General features: G+C 39.3%; 1 protein-coding gene across 1 annotated transcript; it reads left to right on the top strand.

The window, feature by feature from the left end:
* The first annotated feature begins 12148 nt into the window (after positions 1 to 12148).
* On the top strand, positions 12149 to 20216 carry LOC129458390 (small ribosomal subunit protein uS19-like). The gene is made up of 2 exons (XM_055234162.2): positions 12149 to 13807; positions 13840 to 20216. Exons 1-2 carry the CDS (start codon positions 13583 to 13585, stop codon positions 14047 to 14049), a joined length of 435 nt encoding a protein of 144 aa, XP_055090137.1. The 5' UTR covers positions 12149 to 13582; the 3' UTR covers positions 14050 to 20216.
* Positions 20217 to 22248: the final 2032 nt, after the last annotated feature.

The raw sequence follows: 22248 nt of genomic DNA, 5'->3' as shown, positions 1-22248 counted from the left end.
GCATTTTTGTAATAGCTGAAACCAAGAATGGATAAATTACGGTATAGTCATACTGTGAAATATAATACAGCAACAAAGAGAAACAAATGATTATTTATAATAACATGGTGAATTGCCATACTGAGACGACCAATGAATACAGAACGTTTCCACTTACATAAAGTTCAAAAACGGGCAGAACTCTACTATATTGTTTAAAATACAGTCATAAGTAGTAAAATTATAAAGAAAAGCTAAGAAATGGTTATCACAAATGTTCCTCTCTAGGGTGAGAAAGGAGATATGATCAGGGAGGGGCACATGGCAGGGCTCCTGGGATGTGGAGAATCTTTTATTTATGGACCTGAGTGTTTGCTTTATAATTATTCTTTAAACAAACTGTACATATATGTTTTATTCACTTTTCCTTAGGAATGTGTATCTCACAATTTCTCAACAAATAAAATGAGTAATTGACCTGAGGAAAGTCATGTTTAATAAATTTGATTTAAAGAAAGGTGAAAATAGTGGTCATACAGAATATTTGTAGTGTGATTACTAAATTTTTAATGAATTTATTATCTTAAGTGCTCTTCGAGGTCAAAAGTTAGTGGTCTCTACTGCTAAATGCCACCGTGCACCTAAGCAATTCCTAGTGGTCTGTGGTAAGCTTAAGGGATAGACAAGGAACATATTACCAGAGAGATGCAGTGAGTTAAAATAACATTCCCCACCTTACCCCCTGAACAAGTCTAGTTCGCCAATTGGGAAGTGCTGGTTTCACTAACAGAGCAAAAACAAACTAGAAGAGAGGAATTTTGAGGTGTTGATAAGAAAAAGAAAATTAACACAGGATAACAATTGCAAAGACCATTTCACCTTACAAAATCTTAAAGATTAAAATGGAAGAATGTGGGTGCCATAAAATGATTTCAAGTGTGCTGTTTTGACACAAAGAGGGTGTAATCACCCAGCCTATGTTTGGAGGAGAGAGGAGGCGAGGAGGAGTCAGTGTGAAGAGGTGGAAGACGTGTTGTGCTAGGTTGCCATCCAGAGGAAATTTCGAGTGGGTGCTCTCTAGTCGGAACGAAGTAGATCCCCAAACCACTGGTGGGCAGGGCCAGACAGACCCAGTCGCACTGAAAAACGTATGTGTTGTTTTTCTGTTGCTGCCCACAGACTTTTATTTATAATCTGTACTGTTACAAAGCAGTTATCACAGACACCTACTCACGGACACAAACCGGAGAACGATTCCCTTGACTTCAGTGTTGCTACAGCGATCTTCTGAATTTCTTCTAGATCTCTGTGCTGTCTCCTTGCCTTCCTCAACCCCCTTAACTATAGGTATATGCCAAGATGCTGTCCCTTCATTTCTCTCTCTTTCTCTCTCTCTCGCTCTCCTCTCTCTCTCTCTCTGCATTGTTTTAGTTGGTGGGTCGATTCACTCTGATAGTTTCAGTTAGCACTTCTGTCACAAAGACTTGCGAGACTATGTTTTGGTCCTTAAAAGAAACTTTGTGACAGTTTTCTTGTTCCACATCCCTACTGGATATCTTCACTTGTTTATCTTTCCATCTTTCCAAGACGTTCAGAACTGGACTCGATATTTTCTCTCTAGAAGCCCTGCTCTTCTTAAGCTGTTCCTTTTCATCGGTTCCACAAGTTCTTTGCCTTCCTGTTAGAAGCCTTCCAATTCTCTTTTATGCTCCCTGCTCTGTATTTACATAGCCAATTCATTTCACAGACATTATGCATCTGTGCAGTGCCAGCCTCCATGGTAGGCCTTGGGGATAAAGACAAATAAGAGGCCAATGGCTCACGCCTGTAATCCCAGCACTTTGGGAGGCTGAGGCGGGTGGATCACGAGGTCAGGAGATCGAGACCATCCTGGCTAATAGGGTGAAACCCCGTCTCTACTAAAAATACAAAAAATTAGCCAGGCATGGTGGCAGGTGCCTTTAGTCCCAGCTACTCAGGAGGTTAAGGCAGGAGAATGGCATGAACCCGGGAGGCGGAGGTTGCAGTGAGCTGAGATCGTGCCACTGCACTCCAGCCTGGGCAACAGAGTGAGACTCCATCTCAAAAAAAAAAAAAAAAAAAAGACAAATAAGGTAGGTCTCAGCGTTTGAGAAGCTCAGTCTAGTGGAGGACATGGACCATATTATCCTCTAATAAAGGGCAATGAGAGCTATGATAGAGGCAGGCACCCAATGCAATGGGTGTCCAGAACAGGAGTTTGCCAAGAGAACGCAAAACGGGGAACACAGGTGGTATTAGAAACAGCACAGTGGAATGGAGAAGAGTATTGTGTTCAGAGGCAGACTATGCTTGAATTCTATTTCCTCCAGTGTCAAGCTGTACAACCTTGGTCAGGTTACTGAATCTTTATATACATTGTTTCCCTCAACTGAAAATGTGGATGGTAATATAGACCTTAGGTTTCTCGTGAAAGTTAAATAAAACAAGCCATGCAAAGCACTTAGAACAGTGTCTAGCACATTAAAAAATTTCATTCATTCAACATACATACATATACATATATATATATATATATATATATATATAGAGAGAGAGAGAGAGAGAGAGAGAGAGAGACAGAGAGAAAGCACTTACTATGTGCTGTTTTAGGGGCTTGGGAGACATCAGAGAACATATTGATAAAAATTCCTACCCTCATGGAATGTGCATTTTAGCAGGGAGACAATAAGCAATAAACATAAAAAACAAAGTATATGTAGTATGTTAGGTAAGTGTTATAGGAAAAAGAGAAAAGAAAATGTTAATTATTAATATTACTGTATTATGGAAGTCACTTTATCTTAGACTTAAAGGAAGTCTTATAAACAGAATAATGTTTCATCTCATCTAAGATGCATTCATCATAAGTTGCACCATTATTATTATTATTATTATTATTATTCTTTTTGAGACAGAGTCTCATTCTGTCCCCCAGGCTGGAGTGCAGTGGCCCGATCTCGGCTCACTGCAACCTCTGCCTCCCGGGTTCAAGCAATTCTCCTGCCCAGCCTCCCGAGTAGCTGGGACTACAGGTACGTATCACCACACCAGGCTGGTGGGATCCAAGATGGCAGCTCACTTGACTCTGAAGAATCTCTAACTTCATTATAGTCTAATGTCCATGCTAAATGACTCTCCCACCAGTGCCATGACAGTTGACAATCACCATGACAACAACCAGAGGAAACCATGAAAGGACAAAAAGGAAAGCGTACTCTGGTTTTTTGAATTTTTTTTTTGAATTTTTAGTACAGACGGGGTTTCACCATATCAGCCAGGATGGTCTCGATCTCCTGACCTTGTGATCCGCCTGCCTCGGCCTCCCAAAGTGCTGGGATTACAGGCATGAGTCACCGCACCTGGCCTGCACCATTATTTTATATACCACTAAGAAAAGAAAAAACATTGCCAAATTGAGTACAATACAATGCTTTTTATTACCGAGGATTTTTCTTTTTGTTTTTGAGACAGAGTCTTGCTCTGTTGCCCAGGCTGGAGTGCAGTGGCATGATCTCGGCTCACTGCAAGCTCTGCCTCCCGGATTTAAGCTATTCTCATGCCTCAGCCTCCCAGGTAGCTGGGATTACAGGTGCCCACTACCACACCCAGCTAATTTTTGTATTTTTAGTAGAGATGGGGTTTCTCCTTGTTGGCCAGACTGGTCTCGAACTCCTGACCTCAAGTGATCCACCTGCCTCAGCTTCCCAAAATGCTGGGATTACAGACGTGAGCCACCACACCCAGCCCTAAGATTTTTATCTTAAACATTAAAACCTATTTAGACATATTTAGGCATGAATTATTTTCATTCTATTATACTTTTAAATACATTAAAATGAAAATAAAAGCAGAAATTGATTAAGGTATTCCTAAAACTTCTTTATATTTAGTTCTCTAAATCACTTTTTGATTCAGTCAGAAATGTCTTCCCTTCCCTTTCAGGCAAAGCAAGCAGTAATACGAATGTCCAGAGATAGGGCAGAACCAGTCTCTTGAGAACAGTGAACAGCTTACTATCCCTGGAACATAGGGTGCAGGATGGGAGTTTGTGGGAAAGAGGTGAGGAGGTCTCTCTATCATTAGAGCCTACTGTTCCTTGATTAAAAACAACTCTCAACTCTTCTTAATTAATTCACAACATTCATGTATTCAACAGACACTTACACAGTCCCTACCACCAATATGGGGCCACATGGTGGTCTAGACATAGTCCTGGCCCCCAAGTTGCTTTCAAGCCCCCCATACCTGGGTCCTTGTATAACATATCCTGATTCTTCTTGGCCTGAGGCTCCAGATTCTTTCCCTTGCATCCATCCTTGCCCTACTCTGCTGGACAAGTCTTACACAAGTGCCACTTTCATCACGTTGCTCTGAGCCATCCTTGGGCACAAATGATGAACAGCTATTTGATTTCTCAGCCTGATATTAGGAGTCTCTAATCTCTTCAATCTGACTCTAGCCTTCCATAGCCTGTTGACTGTTCCCTGCTCCTCCGGTCAGGCCCCTTCTTGGCCGGTGCACCTACCCACTCATTCCCACATGTATGCTGGTTCTTACCTCTGCTCTCACCTTCGATGCTCTTCTCCAATCTGCTCAGTAACCAAATCTGATGCAATGGCCCATATCCTTCCAGAAGCCTTCAGTGACAGGAGAGCACACTCATTTGGCCTTTTCCTGATGGCTTTTGTATTCCTAGCCAGTACAACATGTTCTGTAATTAGCCCTCTCCGTGGCCAGGCACGGTGGCTCATGCCTGTAATCCCAGCAATTTGGGAGGCCGAAGCAGGTGGATCATTTGAGGTCAGGAGTTCGAGACAAGCCTGACTAACATGGTGAAACACTGTCTCTACTAAAAAACACAAAAAATTAACTGGGTGTGGTGGCACACACCTGTAATCTCAGCTACTCGGGAGGCTGAGGCATGAGAATCGTTTGAACCCGGGAGGCGGAGGTTGTAGTGAGCTGAGATCGCACGCTGCACTCCAGCCTGGGCAACAGAGCGAGACTTTCTCTCAATAAATAAATAAACATAAATAACTAAATACATAAATAAATACAAATTAGCTCTCTCCATTTATTTCATGGTCTGTTTGATGTGAAATCCCTGCCCTCAGTTCTGCTTAGAGAAGGGGTTTGGTAATTTCCCATTTATTCCTGATAGTACATAGTACCTTGTCGCTACATATGGGAAACACCTAAGACACAGCTGCCATTTGCATGAAGAATGCACAGTGAAAAGAGGAATTGGACTGCTTAATACATAATATCTCTCATTTGACACACAAAGGTTTATGGAGTGAGTGTGTCTTATGCACTATGCCTGATGTTCGGGGAAGCACAGCTCAATGAAATGCAATCTTTGCCTTTGATTTGTTCATAGTCTGGTGGGGAAGTCAGATATGAAAACCTAAAGTCACACTGTAATAAAAACTAATCCTGAGCTGTGGGCCGAGAATTGTGAGCACGGAGGATGGGGTAGCACATCCTTTCTGGGAGAATCAGAGGGGCCTTCACTGAGCAAGTGAACTTGGAGGCTACACTGAAGAAAGAGTGAATGTTTCCCAGATAGGAAGGGAAAACGAGGCATTTGAAGCAGAAATAAGTGCAAAGGCCTGAGAACCTAAAAGAACTTAGTGCCTTATTGTTCTCAGCCTCACTGAGTACTTCCTAATTTAGAGCCTTGCGTTGGCTGACCCCTGGGGTTCCTCTGCCTGGAGTGGTTTCTCCAACCACTTCTTCTCCTCCAAGTCTTGGCTCATCAAGTCCTAAGCAATTCTCCCTATTTAAATTAAAACCTGCTCCCACCTCCATTGTCCAATATCCCAACACCAGTTTTGAATATTCCATTCTTTCCCCGTTGATTTAAGATATCAATTTCATCCATGAGAGCTTGTAATATTTATAGTTTATAATATTATGGCAGAGTAAATCTATTTATCAACTATATATGTATCTGTGTATCTATATATCTACCTAGTTAGCTATCAGCCTATATGTATGTATGTATATATTCTTTTTTTTTTTGAGTCGGAGTCTTGCTCTGTCACCTAGGCTGGAGTGCAGTGGCGCGATCTCAGCTCACCGCAATCTCTGCCTCCTGGATTCAAGTGATTCTCATGCCTCAGCCTCCTGAGTAGCTGGGATTACAGACATGCCACTACGCCCGGCTAGTTTTTTGTATTTTTAGTAGAGATGGGGTTTCACCGTATTGGCCAGGCTGGTCTGGAACTCCTGACCTCAGATGATCCACCCGCCTTGGCCTCCCAAACTGCTAGGATTACAGACGTGAGCCACCGCGCCCAGCTGTATGTATGTATTCATCCACCCATTCATCCATTACCCATCTATACAGCTAAGCTTGCATTGTGCTATTCACTCAAAACCCACACATTTTTATTGCTGTTGCTGTTATTAAATGATTTCTTAATTACTGAAAGAAGTATATTAAAATATGTCACAATTATTATATATTTGTCTCTTTGTTTATATTTCTAACAGTTACAGCTCACAGCTATCTTGTTAGGTATATACAATTATATATACCATCAACATACATTTCTTATTTACTCATTTAACATTTCTGGCCTTGAATTTTATTAACCGATATTAATATTACCTCATTTCCTTTCATTTTTGTAGCATTTCCTTAGCGTATCTTTTAAAAATCATTTATTTGCATCCTTTTTTGGGTCATTTTGTTTTAGTTTTAGTTTCACCTCTAGTACAAAGCACGTGGTGACACTGAAAATTCTTCGGTGAGAATCTCTGTTTTTTTTTTTTGAGACAGAGTCTTACTCTGTTGCCAGGCTGGAGTGCAGTGGCACAATCTTGGCTCACTGCAACCTCCACCTCCGGGGTTCAGGTGATTCCCCAGCCTCAGCCTCCCGAGCAGCTAGGCCTACAGGCACACACCACCACGCCCGGCTAATTTTTATTTTGTATTTTAGTAGAGACGGGGTTTCAACATGTTGGCCAAAATGGTCTCGATCTCCTGACCTCGTGATCCGCCCACCTTGGCCTCCCAAAGTGCTGAGATTACAGGCGTGAGCCACCGCGCCCAGCTGAGAATCTCTGTTCTTAATGGATGATTGTAACCTATTTTCATTTACAAGGATTACAATTGCATCCGAAATTATTCCAGTCTGACCAGGCCTGTTTCTGGTAGGTGGGAAAAGAGTATAAATGAGAACCCATGCTTCATATGCTTGGTACTTAAAAGTTATGAATCAAGCTGAAAATAAAATGATTTTTCCTGTACCTTGACAAGTGTACCTTCATAACAGCAACATTTAAAAAGATGTATAAAGGTATGGTTTTTATAAAGTTGCCAAAATGTCAAAGATGGCTGGATTTTATTATTACCCTTATCTGGGAGTCCTGTTGATGAGTCAGCAATATTTGATTGAGCAACAAAATAATCTATTCAAAAGTATGCATTCTGTAAAATGTATCTTTCTTGCCTTTGTTTCAGCAAAATTGTTAATTATGTTGTTAAAAGAGTTTCTAGATCCTGAGGTAGAACTTAGGCAAAAAATAAAATATAAAAAATAGAAGGAGTTTCACATAATTTGTATACAGATCTAAAAGAAAAAGTAAATATAATTGTGTTCAAATTACACCAAATATATATTTATAAAAAATGTAAATTAAAGTAAATGTAAAGAATTTTAAAAAAGTTATTTTTACATATGTTCATGATGTGGTTATGCTAAAGTATTCAAACTTATCTATTAAAATCTATAAGGCAAAACCAGTGATAATCAAGGTCTATGAAAGAATAAATTATTATTTAATGAGTTGAGTTTTTATTTAATTTTCTAAACATTTAATTACATACTTACTAAATGTGTTTGTAAAAAATATTTACAAGTTTAGTGTACAAAGTTTGGCTGCCAATGTAACAAATTGGTATCATGTCTCACTCTAGACCTTTAAGCATACATCTTTAAGACTATTATGAATTGTTTAATAATAAAAATGTGGTTGGGCACTGTGGCTCATGCCTCTAATCCCAGCGCTTGGGAGGTCAAGGCGGGCAGGTCACTTGAGGTCAGTAGTTCGAGACCAGCCTGACCAACATGGTGAAGCCCTGTCTCTACCAAAAGAATACAAAAATTAGCTCGGCGTGGTCATGCATGTCTGTTGTCCCAGCAAATCAGGAGGCTGAAGTGGAAGAATCTCTTGAACCTGGGAGGCGGAGGTTGCAGTGAGCCGAGATCACGCCACTGCACTCCACCCTGGGCAAGAGAGCAAGACCCTTTTAAAAAAAAAAAAATTGCAAACTGTTCTGCAATTTCTGAGAGCAACTATTACGAACATCACACTAATTTGTAAGTACCTCCAGAACCATGAATTGGACAAAAATGGGTGCTTGCCATTCCTGGGAAAATATATTTTGTCATACAGGAGTCTGTTACATTCATGCTACCTGAGAAGAAAGAGCTCACAAGTTAAATTTTCTTTCCTGTTACCAAAGCACTTCTGCCACGCAAGTCCTCCCTGCAAGCCAAAGAATCTACATACTGACATTAACACTGATTCTACATGAAACTTTCATGGTATTTGGACATAGTTCCTGTTGTTTCGATATTTAGGGTTGTTACACATTGTAATGCCTACATGACCTAGGTGAATTTTTTTTTTTTTTTTTTTTTTTTTGAGAAGGAGTCTCGCTCTTTCACCCAGGCTGGAGTGCAGTGGCGCGATCTCAGCTCACTGCAGGCTCCGCCCCCTGGGGTTCACGCCATTCTCCTGCCTCAGCGCCCGCCACCTCGCCCGGCTAATTTTTTTGTATTTTTAGTAGAGACGGGGTTTCACCGTGGTCTCGATCTCCTGACCTCGTGATCCGCCCGCCTCAGCCTCCCAAAGTGCTGGGATTACAGGCGTGAGCCACCGCGCCCGGCCCCCTAGGTGAATTTCTATCCTGTCTTAACCTTGCTTATCTTTAGGAAACAGGATGCCTGAGGTCTGAATTTCCCCCTTGTGACCTAACTATGACTGATGGGATCCAAGATGGCAGCTCACGTGACCTCTGAAGAAACTCTAACTTCATTATAGTCTAATGTCCATGCTAAATGACTCTCCCACCAGTGCCGTGACAGTTGACAATCACCATGACAACAGCCAGAGGAAACCATGAAAGGACAAAAAGGATAGCGCACTCTGGTTTTGAGCGGTTCTCTGCCCATTCCCATAAAAGACATGAATATTCCTCCTCTTGCTCTTAATGCTTAACCCCTTCATTAAAGATGCCCTACATTTGTGATGCACTCACTTGCAAGAGCTATGAAATTGATTTGTGAGCCAAGCTCCCACTTCTCAATTCTATGGCCATCGAATGAGACCTGAACTGCTTGATGCTCACTTTTGTTTTTGTGTATTGGTTTCTGAACTGAACAGATAAAGACCCCATTTTGGAAAGACAGACTTTGTCAGTAATAGGATCTCACATTCAGAGCTGAAGGCTAGATCCCATATGATAAAGCAATTTGTTCTTGCTCTTGTTTTACGCTATCTTTTGAGAACATTAATTACACCTTATTTTAGTTCTCTTATGTTCTTTTAATTTATAATTTATTCCTTTTCCTTAGATGGTAATGCCTCTGACTTTTTGGTTTAATGTCTTCATTTATAGTGTTGATCTTGCTTAAATGCTCGGTAAATTTTGTGGTCTATCTGTTCATGCTTGTGATTGCTAAATTATGTTTTATTTAGTACCCTATCTCTTTTTGTAGAGAAAGGATGGGAATTGCTGCCTGCTTTATGTTTTCATTTTAGTACGAGTTTTTTCTGGAGTTAGGTAGAGCAAATGGTTCCTACTCTTGCTAACACTTTCACCTGTGTATGTGTTAAGTTGCAGTTTTTATTTGCTGTCTTCCCATAAGTAAAATCCCATCTCCTTTCTATCCTAAAGAATTCCTCAGTGTTTCTGATCCTCTATTTCCAGGACTTGAAGTGGGAGAGGAAGTATGTACTTAATCTTAATCTAATCTCTTTTCTTTTTTTTTCTTTTCTTTTTTCTTTCTTTTTTTTTTGAGATAGAGTCTCACTCTGACATCCATGCTGGAGTGCAATGGTGCAATCTTGGCTCACTGCAACCTCTGCCCCCTGGGTTCCAACGATTCTCCTGCCTCAGCCTCCTGAGTAGCTGAGACTGCAGGTGTGTGCCACCACACCTGGCTAATTTTTGTATGTTTAGTAAAGACAGGGTTTTACTATGTTGGCCAGGCTGGTTTCGAACTCCTGACCTCAAGTGATCCACCTGCCTCAGCCTCCCAAAGTGCTGGGATTATAGGCATTAGCCATTGTGCCTGGCCCCTTTCCTTACTATTCCAAAACACTTTTTAAGAAATACCACAGTGGAGCAAAACAATAATGTTTACAGAAAACACAACTGCACAAACATAGATGCCTCTCAAAATTAACCCTGTGATGGAGTTACAGTGACACTCCATATGCTTCAGGTCAGTCCCTCTCCTTAATGTTCACCTCCCACCTGACTCCCAGCCTATCCCTCATAGCAGCCAATATTCTATTATTTCCCACCATAACATAAGATGAAGCCATACTTTTGATCAGTTTGTCCCCTTTCCAGCCATGACAGACCTAAGATTTGAGCTTTTTTTGTCCCTTTGGTTCTGAGGATGTATAGAGATTAATCAGGTTCCAGGGTGAGGAATGTGCTGTTATTGGCATAGTAAATGATCCTTCAACACACTACAGGTGAAGCCCCTTCCCACCACAAGCCCACACTAGAGCAATTCTTTAAGCATTCAATAATCAGAACCCACGTAGAATGTTAATTGCCTCACATCTGGCAATCAGGGAGTTATTCTGTCCTCTGGGGAGTGTACCCTATGGTTTTATTAGCTTTTAGTGCCCACGATATTTGCACTCATTCCACTTCTAGCAACTACAACCCTAAGATGTGATTTTTCATTCATCCTGTTCTGAAATGATTTTGGTTTGGCCACGAACAGAGGACTTCACGTTTATCATTTATTTATTTGTTTCATGAATACTTTAAGAATGTAGTCTGCATAACTGAAACAGTTCCTGCCTTTAAGAGACTTGGAAGTTAATAAGAGGACTGACCAAGGTCACCAAGACATCCAGTATGAGGCAGTGGTGTGAGATAGTTGGCACTCAAGGGCAGACTTGGTGCTTATTTGATTTTGGGGGACTGGGAACTACTTCCTGAAGGAAATAACTTTTGAGTTGAGCCAAACAGGATGAATAGGATTTTCAGAAACAGGTGGGGGACAGGCCGGTTCAGATGAATGGAACAGCAGCACCATCTTAGCCTGTTCAGGCTGCAATAACAATACCATAAACTGTGATATGATTTGGCTCTGTGTCTCCACCCAAATCTCCTGTTGAATTGTGATCCGAATGTTGGAGGTGGGGCCTGGTGGGAGATGATTGGATCGATGGTTTCTAATGGTTTAGCACCATCCCCCTAGTGCTATCTTGTGATAGAGTTCTCACAAGATCTGGTTATTTAAAAGTGTGTAGCACTTCCTCCTTTACTCTTTCTCTCTCTCCTGCCATCACTTGAAAACATGCTTGCTTCCCTTTTGCCTTCTGCCATGATTGTAAGTTTCCTGAGGCCTCCCTAGCCATGCCTCCTGTACAGCCTGTGGAACTGTGAGTCAATTAAACCTTTCTTTCATTATAAATTACCCAGTCTTAGGTAGTTCTTTATAGCAGTGTAGGAAAGACTAATATGAACTGGGTGGCTTATAAAAAACAAAAAATTATTTCTCATAGTTCTGGAGGCTAAGTCCAAGGTCAAGGAGCTGGCAGATTTGGTGTCTGGTGAGAGCCTGCTTCCTGGTTGCCGTGTCCTCAGAAGGTGGAAGAGGCAAGGGAGCTCTCTGGAGTCTCCTGTATAAGGGCATGAATTCCATACATGAGGACTCCACCCTCATGAACTAATCATCTCCCAAAGGCTTCACCTCCAATCCAAATGCCCTCACGTTGGGGATTAGATTGGGCATATGAATTTGGGGTTGGGGAACACAAACATTCAGTCTATAGCAAGAAGAAACAGGTAGTACGGTAGGGGCAAGATCTGGGAACAACAAGAAGCTCAGATAAAGAGATGGGCATCTGTAGGGGAGTGGTGGGAAATACCAAAAAAATCCAGAACAAGGTTCTAATGTAGAGGGTATTCAATGCCATGCTGAGATATTAGGGCATTCAGTGGTCAGCAACAGAGAGCCACTGAAAGTAATTAAGCAGGAGAATAACATGCTTAAATATCTTGTTTATTATAGTCCATCATCTCAGTCTGAGCTCCTTTTGATCTTGAGTCTGTCATTCAAACTATGAAATTATCTCTTCTAGCACTGCCACCCCCTGCAGGTTTGATAGACATCTTCAACTATGCTTTTCTTTTCTTTTTTTTTTTTTTTTTGAGACGGAGTCTCGCTCTTTCCCCCAGGCTGGAGTGCAGTGGCGCGATCTCTGCACACTGCAAGCTCCGCCTCCCAGGTTCACGCCATTCTCCTGCCTCAGGCTCTCCGAGTAGCTGGGACTACAGGCGCCCGCCACCACGCCCGGCTAATTTTTTTTTTGTATTTTTAGTAGACACGGGGTTTCACCGTGGTCTCGATCTCCTGACCTCGTGATCCGCCCGCCTCGGCCTCCCAAAGTGCTGGGATTACAAGCGTGAGCCACCGCGCCCGGCCTCAACTATGCTTTTCTAACTAGACTATCAAAGCATACAAAATTCATAGCCCTCATCATATCCCTAACAGTGACTTCCCTCCAGGTTGGTGATTATTAAAAATCTTTGGGCTATGCTTGTCTAACCACAGAATTCCCATGTATAATAGCATCCAGTCCATAGTTCTCAATGATAGTAGCAGATATTATCGATTACTTACTATGTAGTCAGTACACATGATTTACATTCATTATCTTATTTAAACCTTTCACCAAGCCTCGGGGATGAGGCTCTTGACACTTACTGTGAGTTCCTTTAAATTGCAGTGCCTTTCCTGTCCCAGACATTTGAATCACCATTCTGTTTTGAAGCTTGATTGAAAACTAAATACATTATGGATTTTATCAAATAAATCCTTCATAAAACCTTCAGGTATTTTTACCCTCTTTAATATCCATTTGGTTAATAGGAAGAGTTGTAGAATTCACAAGATCAATTAGAGACTTCATTTTGCTTGTGTTTTTTGAGGTTATATGAAACGTTTTAAATGTGACATGAGAGAATAGTGAAATAGAGTTTTAACTTAACCAGGATGCATGATTTTAAAAATCGAAGTAGACCTGAATTTCCTGAAAATTTTAAAATAATCTAGTAGTGCCAGCATGAACCTTAGTCACCTAGGCAATAGAGAAGGTTTTCATGGAAATCCATCCGTCTGTTTTAAATAAATACCTTGAATATTAATAGTATAAAGGAGCATTATCTAAGTAATACTGAAGCTTATTATCAGCTGAAACTTTCTTGATCATGATGGTTAGCCATTTATGCTCACACCTGTTAATAATGGTGATTGCTTTCATCAGGAAAACTACCTTTAGATGTGCAAATAGCTTTTTCTGAGGAGCCGGCAAGATGGCAGAAGTAGAGCAGAAGAAGAAGCGGACCTTCCGCAAGTTCACCTACCACGGCGTGGACCTGGACCAGCTGCTGCACGTGTCCTACGAGCAGCTGATGCAGCTGTACAGTGCGCGCCAGCGGCGGCGGCTGAATCGGGGCCTGCGGCGGAAGCAGCACTCCCTGCTGAAGCGCCTGCGCAAGGCCAAGAAGGAGGCGCCGCCCATGGAGAAGCCGGAAGCCGCCCATGGAGAAGCCGGAAGCCGCCCATGGAGAACTCGCAGCTGCGGGACATGATCATCCTGCCCGAGATGGTGGGCAGCATGGTGGGCGTCTACAATGGCAAGACCTTCAAACAGGTGGAGATCACGCCCGAGATGATTGGCCACTACCTGGGCGAGTTCTCCATCACCTACAAGCTCGTAAAACACGGCCGGCCCGGCATCGGGGCCACCCACTCCTCCCGCTTCATCCCTCTCAAGTAGTGGCTCAGCTAATAAAGGCGCACGTTTCCAAAAAAAATAAAAAGATACGCAAATAAGTGTGGTAGCTAATATTCTGTCTCCTTTCCTTCACACCTCATAGATTTTCAATCCCCAGATGTATTTCCATCTTTAGAGAAATAAAAGGTGTGTTTCCTAATTATGTTATACTTTTGCATTAAGTTTAATGAGTTACGTTATAAAACTTTTTCCATTTATACCAGTGGGGTTAGTAAATGGGCCTCTGGCCAGGGGCTATTATAGCCCCTAGGCTATTATCTCATGATCTTCCAAGTACCAGAGATGGATCGCGTAATGAAGGGCCTGGGGTCTGGTTCAGGACATGCTTTCTATTTTACAGAAGAGTTCTCAGAACAGAGTGTGCTCTGCTTTCTCTGGTTGCTCTGGGGACTTCTGTTCACTGAAATTGTTGCCTAACATTACTCTAATGACTATTGCTTAAGAGCTGATTCTTAAGAAGGTAGGGCATGACCTATAGATTTCCTCGCAGACTTGGTACAATTCACAGGAAATAAACATAGAGAGGTGAATTACTTGTCAAAAATTACATTGCTACTAAATGTCAGATCCAGGATTTGAACCCCTAAGGTCTATTATAGAAAATGTGATATAGTATTTTGCGTGGTACTCTGGGGAGTGGCCATGTTTACTTGGTAGGGACTTTGTCTCTTCTGTTTGGCCTTCAATTTCCTATCTAAAGTAAATGTGCTCTAAGTGTCAGCAAAGATAATTGGGCTTAATGGTGGAGCAGAAAGTTGGCCAAATATAGAAAATGTCATTATATGAAGGAAGAGCTCATTAAGTCTCACTCAGCTGCCTTTCAATAGGCAGAGGGCTTTTGGAAAGAAGGCCACCTTGTTTGGTATTAAGTTTTATTTTTATCGTGGTAGTCTATGTATAAAGTTTATTTCATTTTTTTTTTATTATTTTATTTTTATTTATTAATTTTTTGAGACAGAGTCTCGCTGTGTCTCCCATGCTAGAGTACAGTGGTACAATTTTGGCTTACTGCAACCTCCGTATCTGGGCTTCAAGTAATTCTCATGCCTCAGCCTCCTGAGTAGCTGGGACTATGGGCATGCACCACCATGCCTAGCTAATTTTTGTATTTTTAATAGAGATGGGGTTTTGCCATGTTGGCCAGGCTGGGCTCGAACTCCTGGCCTCAAGTGATCTGCCTGCCTCAGCCTCCCTAATGTTGGGATTACAGGTGTGAGCCCCCACACCTGGCCACAAAGTTTATTTTAAATCAAAGAGATTTACTAGGATTTTATGAAAGCCAGTAGTCTATCCCCTATTTCGCCCAATTTTCAACTCTTCTATTTTCCTTATCTCCACATTTCTATATAGAATATTTCTTAACTTTTCAAGTTTAGAGAACATATATTGACTTCCTACCATGTTCATGATAATATGATAAATACACATTTATTGAGTATTTACTTTATATCAAGTATTTTTATCAGTATATTATATATATACTCATTTTATCTTTACAATAACTCTTTGAAGTAAGTAGTATCATCTTCATTTTCCAGATGCAGAAACTGAAGTACAAAGAAGTTGAGTAACTTACCTAAGATCATACAGCTAGTAGAAGGTGTCCTGGGATATGAAGCAAGGCAATTTAGCTAGGAAGTCCAAACTTTAAGCCATTTTTCTGTGCACCTGCCCTGCCCATTCCAGTTTACATTCTCTTCCTAACTATATTCCCTACATTCCTCTAATTTAATTTCGGTATGATTTTTGGTTAAATTAATTGTTATTCTTTACATTATTATGGTTATACCAATGAAGTGCACTGCCGAGCCATGTAATATACTACTTCTATGTTTCCTTTCTTTTTTCTCCTTCCTTTTTCCTGTGATTGATACTAGCCGTTTTGAGGACCTGAATTTTTATCTACCTATTGTTAATTTTTTTCAATTATTTCACTGTTTCCCCCATGTGTATATTAACAACATGTTTCTATTCAGTCAAATATCAACTATATGTCTTTATTTCCTGGAAATTTCTTCCTTCTGCTTCAGTACGTAATGCTTGCTCTTTGTAAAAATTTCATTGGGAGACTTCCCTTTGTGTCAGATATATCTCTTTCCTGGATCCCATGTCTTCTTCTTTCTTGTTTTAATTCATTGTTTTGGTAGAACATATTTTCCAATCTCCTTTTGGAAGAGTACATAGAGGGTATTTGAGCCCTTGAATATCTGAAAACATCTTTATCCTGTCCTTGTGCTTGATTGAGAGTTTAGCTGGCTCTAGAATTCTAAGCTGAAAAAAATTTTCCCCCAGAATTTTGAAGGCATTTGATTATTTGTCCTCTGGCTTCTGATGCTGCTATTGAGAAATATGAAGCCATTCTGACCAATAATTTGTAAGTATTCTCTTCTTATCTTTCTGGAAGTTTTCAGGATCTTCTTTGGTATTCTGAAACTTCACAATGAGTCTCTTCATATGAGTCTCTTCCATATCTTTAGCTAGTGTGAGTATTGGTGAATATTTTTAATCTAGAGTCTCATTTCATTTGGTTCTGAGAAATTTCCTCCTCTCTCTTTTCTCTGTTCTGTATTTCATGAACTATTAGTAGGATGTTGGATTTATTGGACTGATCTATTTTTTTCTTATATTCCATCTCTTCTAAGTTTGTTTGTCTTCAAGGAGATTTAAATAAATTTTTAAAATTTCTTCAGCTGCAAGTAATAAAGACTGAATGTCATGCGTTAAGCAAGTTAGAAGTTTGTATCTCTCCCTTATGTAAAAGTTCAGAGGTAGGTCGTCCATTGTTGCTATGCCAACGCTACTCCATGAAGGGATTCAGTCAGGCTCCTTTAATCCCCAAGTTTACCTCATGATGAACACCAGTTATCTTTTTAAGAAAGTCTCTACAAGTTGCCACAAAGTACTTTTACTCACATCTCAAGAAGTAGTCACAAAGCCACACCTTGCTGCAAGGGGAGTGGAAAATGTAGCCTTTATTTTGGGTGGCTAGGAGGTTAGCAAAAAGTTCAAGGAGGATCACTTGGAAAAAGGTAAGAGCATATCTCAGATCTGCCATTTCTCATTGATTCTGTCGTATATTCTACAGTGATGATTATGTTGTCCGAGAATATAGACAGGTTTACTTTTCCTTTCAATGTGGATACTTTTTATTTCTTTTCCCTAGCTTATTGCAATGGCTAAAACCTCTAGTACAATGTCTAATAGGAGTGTTGAGTGTCATCCTATTCTTGTTTCTGATTGTTGGTGGAAAGCATTCGATCTTTCACCATTAAGTAATATTAATTATAGGCTTTTTGTAGATGTCATTTATTAGATTGATCCTTTTATTCCTACTTTTCTAAGAGATTTCATACATGGATATTGGCTTTTGTCAAAAGATTTTGTGTGTGTGTCTATTGATCATATGGTTTTCTTTTTAGTTTGGTAATATAGTGAGTTACATTGATTTATTTTATTATTTTTTATTTTTTGAGACAGTCTTGCTCTGTCACTCAGGCTAAAGTGCAGTGGTGCGACCTTGGCTCACTGCAACCTCTGCCTCCTGGGTTCAAGTGATTCTCCTGCATCAGCCTCCTGAATAGCTGGGACTACAGGTGTGTGCCACCATGCCTAGCTAATTTTTGGTAGAGACAGTCTTTGACTATGTTGGCTAGGCTGGTCTTGAACTCTTGACCTCAAGTGATCCACCCACCTCGGCCTCCCAAAGTGCTGGGATTACAGGAGTGAGCCACGGTACCTGGACTGATTGATTTTTAAATGTTACACCAGCCTTGCATTCCTGAGATAAACCCCATTTGGTCAGGATATATTATCCATTTTAGATATTCTTGAATTCAGTTTGCTAAACAATTATTTAGAATGTTTGTATTCACTTTCATGAGATATATTATTTCATAGTTTCTTTTCTTGCAATATCTTTGTGTGGTATCAGGATAATGCTGGACTCTTTATGAATTGAGAATTATTCCACCTTTTCAGTTTTCTGAAAGAATTTATTTATAGTTTGTATTATTTCTTTCTTAAGTATTTGGTAGAATTTATCAGTGAAGGCTTCTGAATCTGAAATTTTCTTTGTGGGAAATCTTTTAATTACAAATTTAATTTCTTTAATAGATATAGTGCTATTCAGGTCATGTATTCCCTCCTAGGTGAGCTTTGCAGTTTGTGTCTTTCAAGGAATTTGTCCATTTCATCTAACTTGTCAAATTTATTGGCATAAGTTTGTTCATAATACTTCCTTATCATCATTTTAATATCTGTGGAATCTATAGTGATATCACATCTCTCATTTCTGATATTGGCAACTTGTAATTTCTTTTTTTTATTAGTCTGGCTAGAGGTTTATCAATTTTATTGACCTGCTCACTGAACAGTTTTTGGTTTAGCTGATTTTCTATTTTATTTATTTCCACTTTGATCTTTATTATTTCCCTATTCTGCTTACTTTGGGTTTAATTTTTTGTTTCCCAGTTTTTTAAAAATTGAAGCTGTGGTCAATGATCTATCTTCTTTTTCTAATCTAGTACTTTAGTGCCAACATTTTCTAAGCAACGTTTCGGTTGCATTTCTCAAATTTTGATATATTGTATTTTATTTTCATTCAGTTAAAATGCTTTTTAATTTCTGTTTTGATTTCTTCTTTGATTTATGGGTTGGTTGGAAGTGTGTTGTTTAGGTTCCAAATATTTGCGGATTTTCCAGAAATCGTTATGTTATTGATTTCTAATTAAATTCAATTGTAGAATGCTTACATTCTGTTTTATAGCTCAGAATATGGTCTGGTAAATGTTTAATGTATACCAAAAGCAATGTTTATTCTTCTGTTGTTGGGTCAAGTGTTCTATAAATATCAAGCAATTCAAGTTGGCTGATAGTGTTGCCAAATTTTCTATATCCTTGTTGATTTTCTATTTGTTCTAAATTATTGATGGAGTAGTATTGAAATCTCTGACTATAATTGTGTATTAGTCTATTTTTCTTTGTAGGTCTATTATTTTTTACTTCATGTATTTTTAAACTCTCATTAGGAGCGTGTTTAGGATTGTTACATTCTTTTGATTAATTAACAACTTTATAATCATGAAATTACCTTCTTTATCTGTGATAATATTCTTTGCTTCGAAATCAACTTTTTTGATATTAATAAGGCCCACTCTAGCTTTCTTTTGATTGATATTACCATAGTATATTGTTTTATTTTAACTGACTTATGTGTCTATATTTAAAATGCATTTCTTGTAGGGTGAGTATAGTTGGGTTTATCTTTAAACCAATTTGGAAACCTCTTTTACTTGAGGGAAACCTCTTTTACTTTGGCTACTTATACTTTATGTTGATTATCAGGATGGTTAGGTTTAAATCTATGATCTTAAAATTTGGTTTTTGTTTGTCTCATTTGTTCTTTTTTACCTCTTTTTGCCTTATTTTGGATTATTGAATATTTGTATAATTTATTGCTTATTTACTGGCTCTTTGTTTTTTTTCATTTCAGTGGTTGCTTTAGAATTTATAGCATACCTTTTTAATTTACCACATTCTATCTTTAATTAATCCTACATTAATTCATGTATAGTATAAGAACCTTACAAAAGTATATTTCAATTTCTTCCCTACCTGTCCTTGTACTGTTGTCATTAATTTCACTTTTACATATGTCATAAAGTTCACATTACATTGTTATTTCCAGCTTTTTTTCTATTAATCCAACATGTATGTCATTTCCCAATGTTATATATAGTTACAATCTTTTTGCCATGTTTTTTATTAGGTACTTATCTAAATATTACAAAATTCATCTTTGCTTTGTTAAAGTCTAACATAATCTAGTAGTTTTATTATTTTCTGGACAATCCTGGAAGTTTACAACATTTTAACTCCATATACTTCCTTCTAACTTTTTGTAACATTGTTGTAAGTTTTAGTGATATAAATGTGTGTGTGTATATATGTATGTATGTATATTTCAAACTCCATAAGATGTTTTTATTGTTGTTTTGCACAATTAACATTTATCGGGCTGGATGTGGTGGCTCATGCCTGTAATCCCAACACTTTGGGAGGTCAAGGTGGGTGGATCATTTGAGCCCAGGAGTTCAAGACCAGCCTAGGCAACATAGCGAGACCCCCATCTCTACAAAAAAATAAAACAATTAGCGAGGTGTGATGGCGCACAATTGTGGTCCCAGCTACTCAGGAGGTTGAGGTGGGAGACGATCGCTTGAGCTCAGGAGGCGGAGGTTGCAGTGAGTTGAGATCGCACCACTGCATTCCAGCCTGTGCAACCGAGTGAGACTCTATCTCCAAACAAAAATAAATCAAAACATTTATTTAGGTATGCCCCAAATACACCATTTTCATTAGACAAATTCAATATGTCTTCTCTCCATGCTTCTGTTTGAGTGATTTTCATTCTCTACTGGAAGAACTTCTTTTCTTTTCTTTCTTTTTTTTTTTTTTTTTTTTTTTTGAGACGGAGTCTCACTCTGTCACCCAGGCTGGAGTGCAGTGGACGAACTTGGCTCACTGCAAGCTCCGCCTCCCGGGTTCAAGCGATCCTCCTGCCTCAGCCTCCCGAGTAGCTGGGATTACAGGGGCCTGACATCAGGCCTGGCTAATTTTTTTGTATTTTTAGTAGAGACGGAGTTTCACCGTGTTAGCCAGGATGGTCTCCATCTCCTGATCTTGTGATCCACCTGCCTTGGCCTCCCAAAGTGCTGGGATTACAGGCATGAGCCACCGCACCTGGCCCTCTCTCAATTCTTATTTGCTGTAAAATGTATTGATTTCTTCCTAATTGTTGGAGATATTTTCACAAAGTATAAATTTTCAGATTGCTAGTTATTTTCTTTCACCATTTGAAGACACTATTCTCACTTCACAGTGAGTAATCTAAGTCTTCTGTTAAGAAGTCAATAGTTTGTCTTCTTATCGGAACCATGGTGGTGATGTATCTTCTTATTGGACCCATGATGGTGATATATTGTCTTATTGGACCCATGATGGTGATATATCTTTTTTGTCCCTGCACTTGCATTTAAAATTTTTATCTTTCTCTTTGGTTTTCACTACTTTTAATGTGTGATGAGTTGTAGCTCATAGTGCTTCTTCAGTCTGAGCTTAATGTCCACAGTACTTGGGTTTAACAGTGTGTTCTAAATCTGTGACTTAGTGTATTTAGCTTGCAAAATTATCAGCCAAAAACTGTTTAAATATTGTGGTCACTCCATTTTGTCTCACTTTCCCTTTAGTGAGCCAATGGTACTATGCTAAAACTTTTCAATGTGTGCTATATAGTTCTTACACTTTTAAAAATATTTTTCCATACTTTTGTTTCTCATGCTTTAATCTGAATATTTTCTTCTGACCTGCTTTCCAGTTTAATTTTTTTCTCCACCTGTGTTTAATCTATTGTTATATAATGTTAGAAAAAGTATTTTTCATTTTTAGGATTTCCATTTGTGTCTCCTTTCAAGTGTCCTGTTGTATGTTAAAATTTTCTATTTTGTCATTTAATTTCTTGAACATAGTAATTATAGTTATTTGAAAATCCATATCTGATAACTCCAATATTTGTATCTTCTGTGGGTCTATATATATATATATTGCCTATATTTTCCTTTTGATTTTTTCTATTTTAAAGAAAAGCCTAGTTATTTTTGATTGACATTTCACACATTATGAATGAAAAATTACGGGTATATTTTTAAGGCTGTGGATAATTTACTTTTGCTTTTGTCTAGCAGTTAGACTAGAGGCATATTACCTCAATCTAATCATAGATTACATTTATTCAAGGCTAGGCTTTAATTTGTGAGGTATGGTTCAACTGAATAATGACTGCCCTCCTACATCAAGAATATCCACATCCTAATTCCTTGAACCTGTGGATGTTAGGGTTTTTTTTTTTTTTTTACATGGCAAACAACAACAACAACAACAAAAAGGAGTTTGTAGAGGTGATTAAGTTAAAGATCTAAGAATGTTGAGATGGGGAGAGTATCCTGAATTACCTAAGTGGGCCCTAAATGCAAGGACATATATCCTTGTAAGAAGGAGGTAGAGGGAGATCTGACACACAGCAGAGGAAGAGGCAGTGTGACCACAGATACAGAGATTGGAGTTACGTATTCACAGCAAGGAGGAGGTCCCTGCCGCTTCCAGCTTTGGCAGCCACCCGCAGGG

The sequence above is a fragment of the Symphalangus syndactylus genome, chromosome 19, assembly GCF_028878055.3.
Source record: "Symphalangus syndactylus isolate Jambi chromosome 19, NHGRI_mSymSyn1-v2.1_pri, whole genome shotgun sequence".
Lineage (NCBI taxonomy): Eukaryota > Metazoa > Chordata > Mammalia > Primates > Hylobatidae > Symphalangus > Symphalangus syndactylus.
Note: the sequence above shows the minus strand (reverse complement) of the source record. Positions and strands in the feature narration are given on the sequence as shown.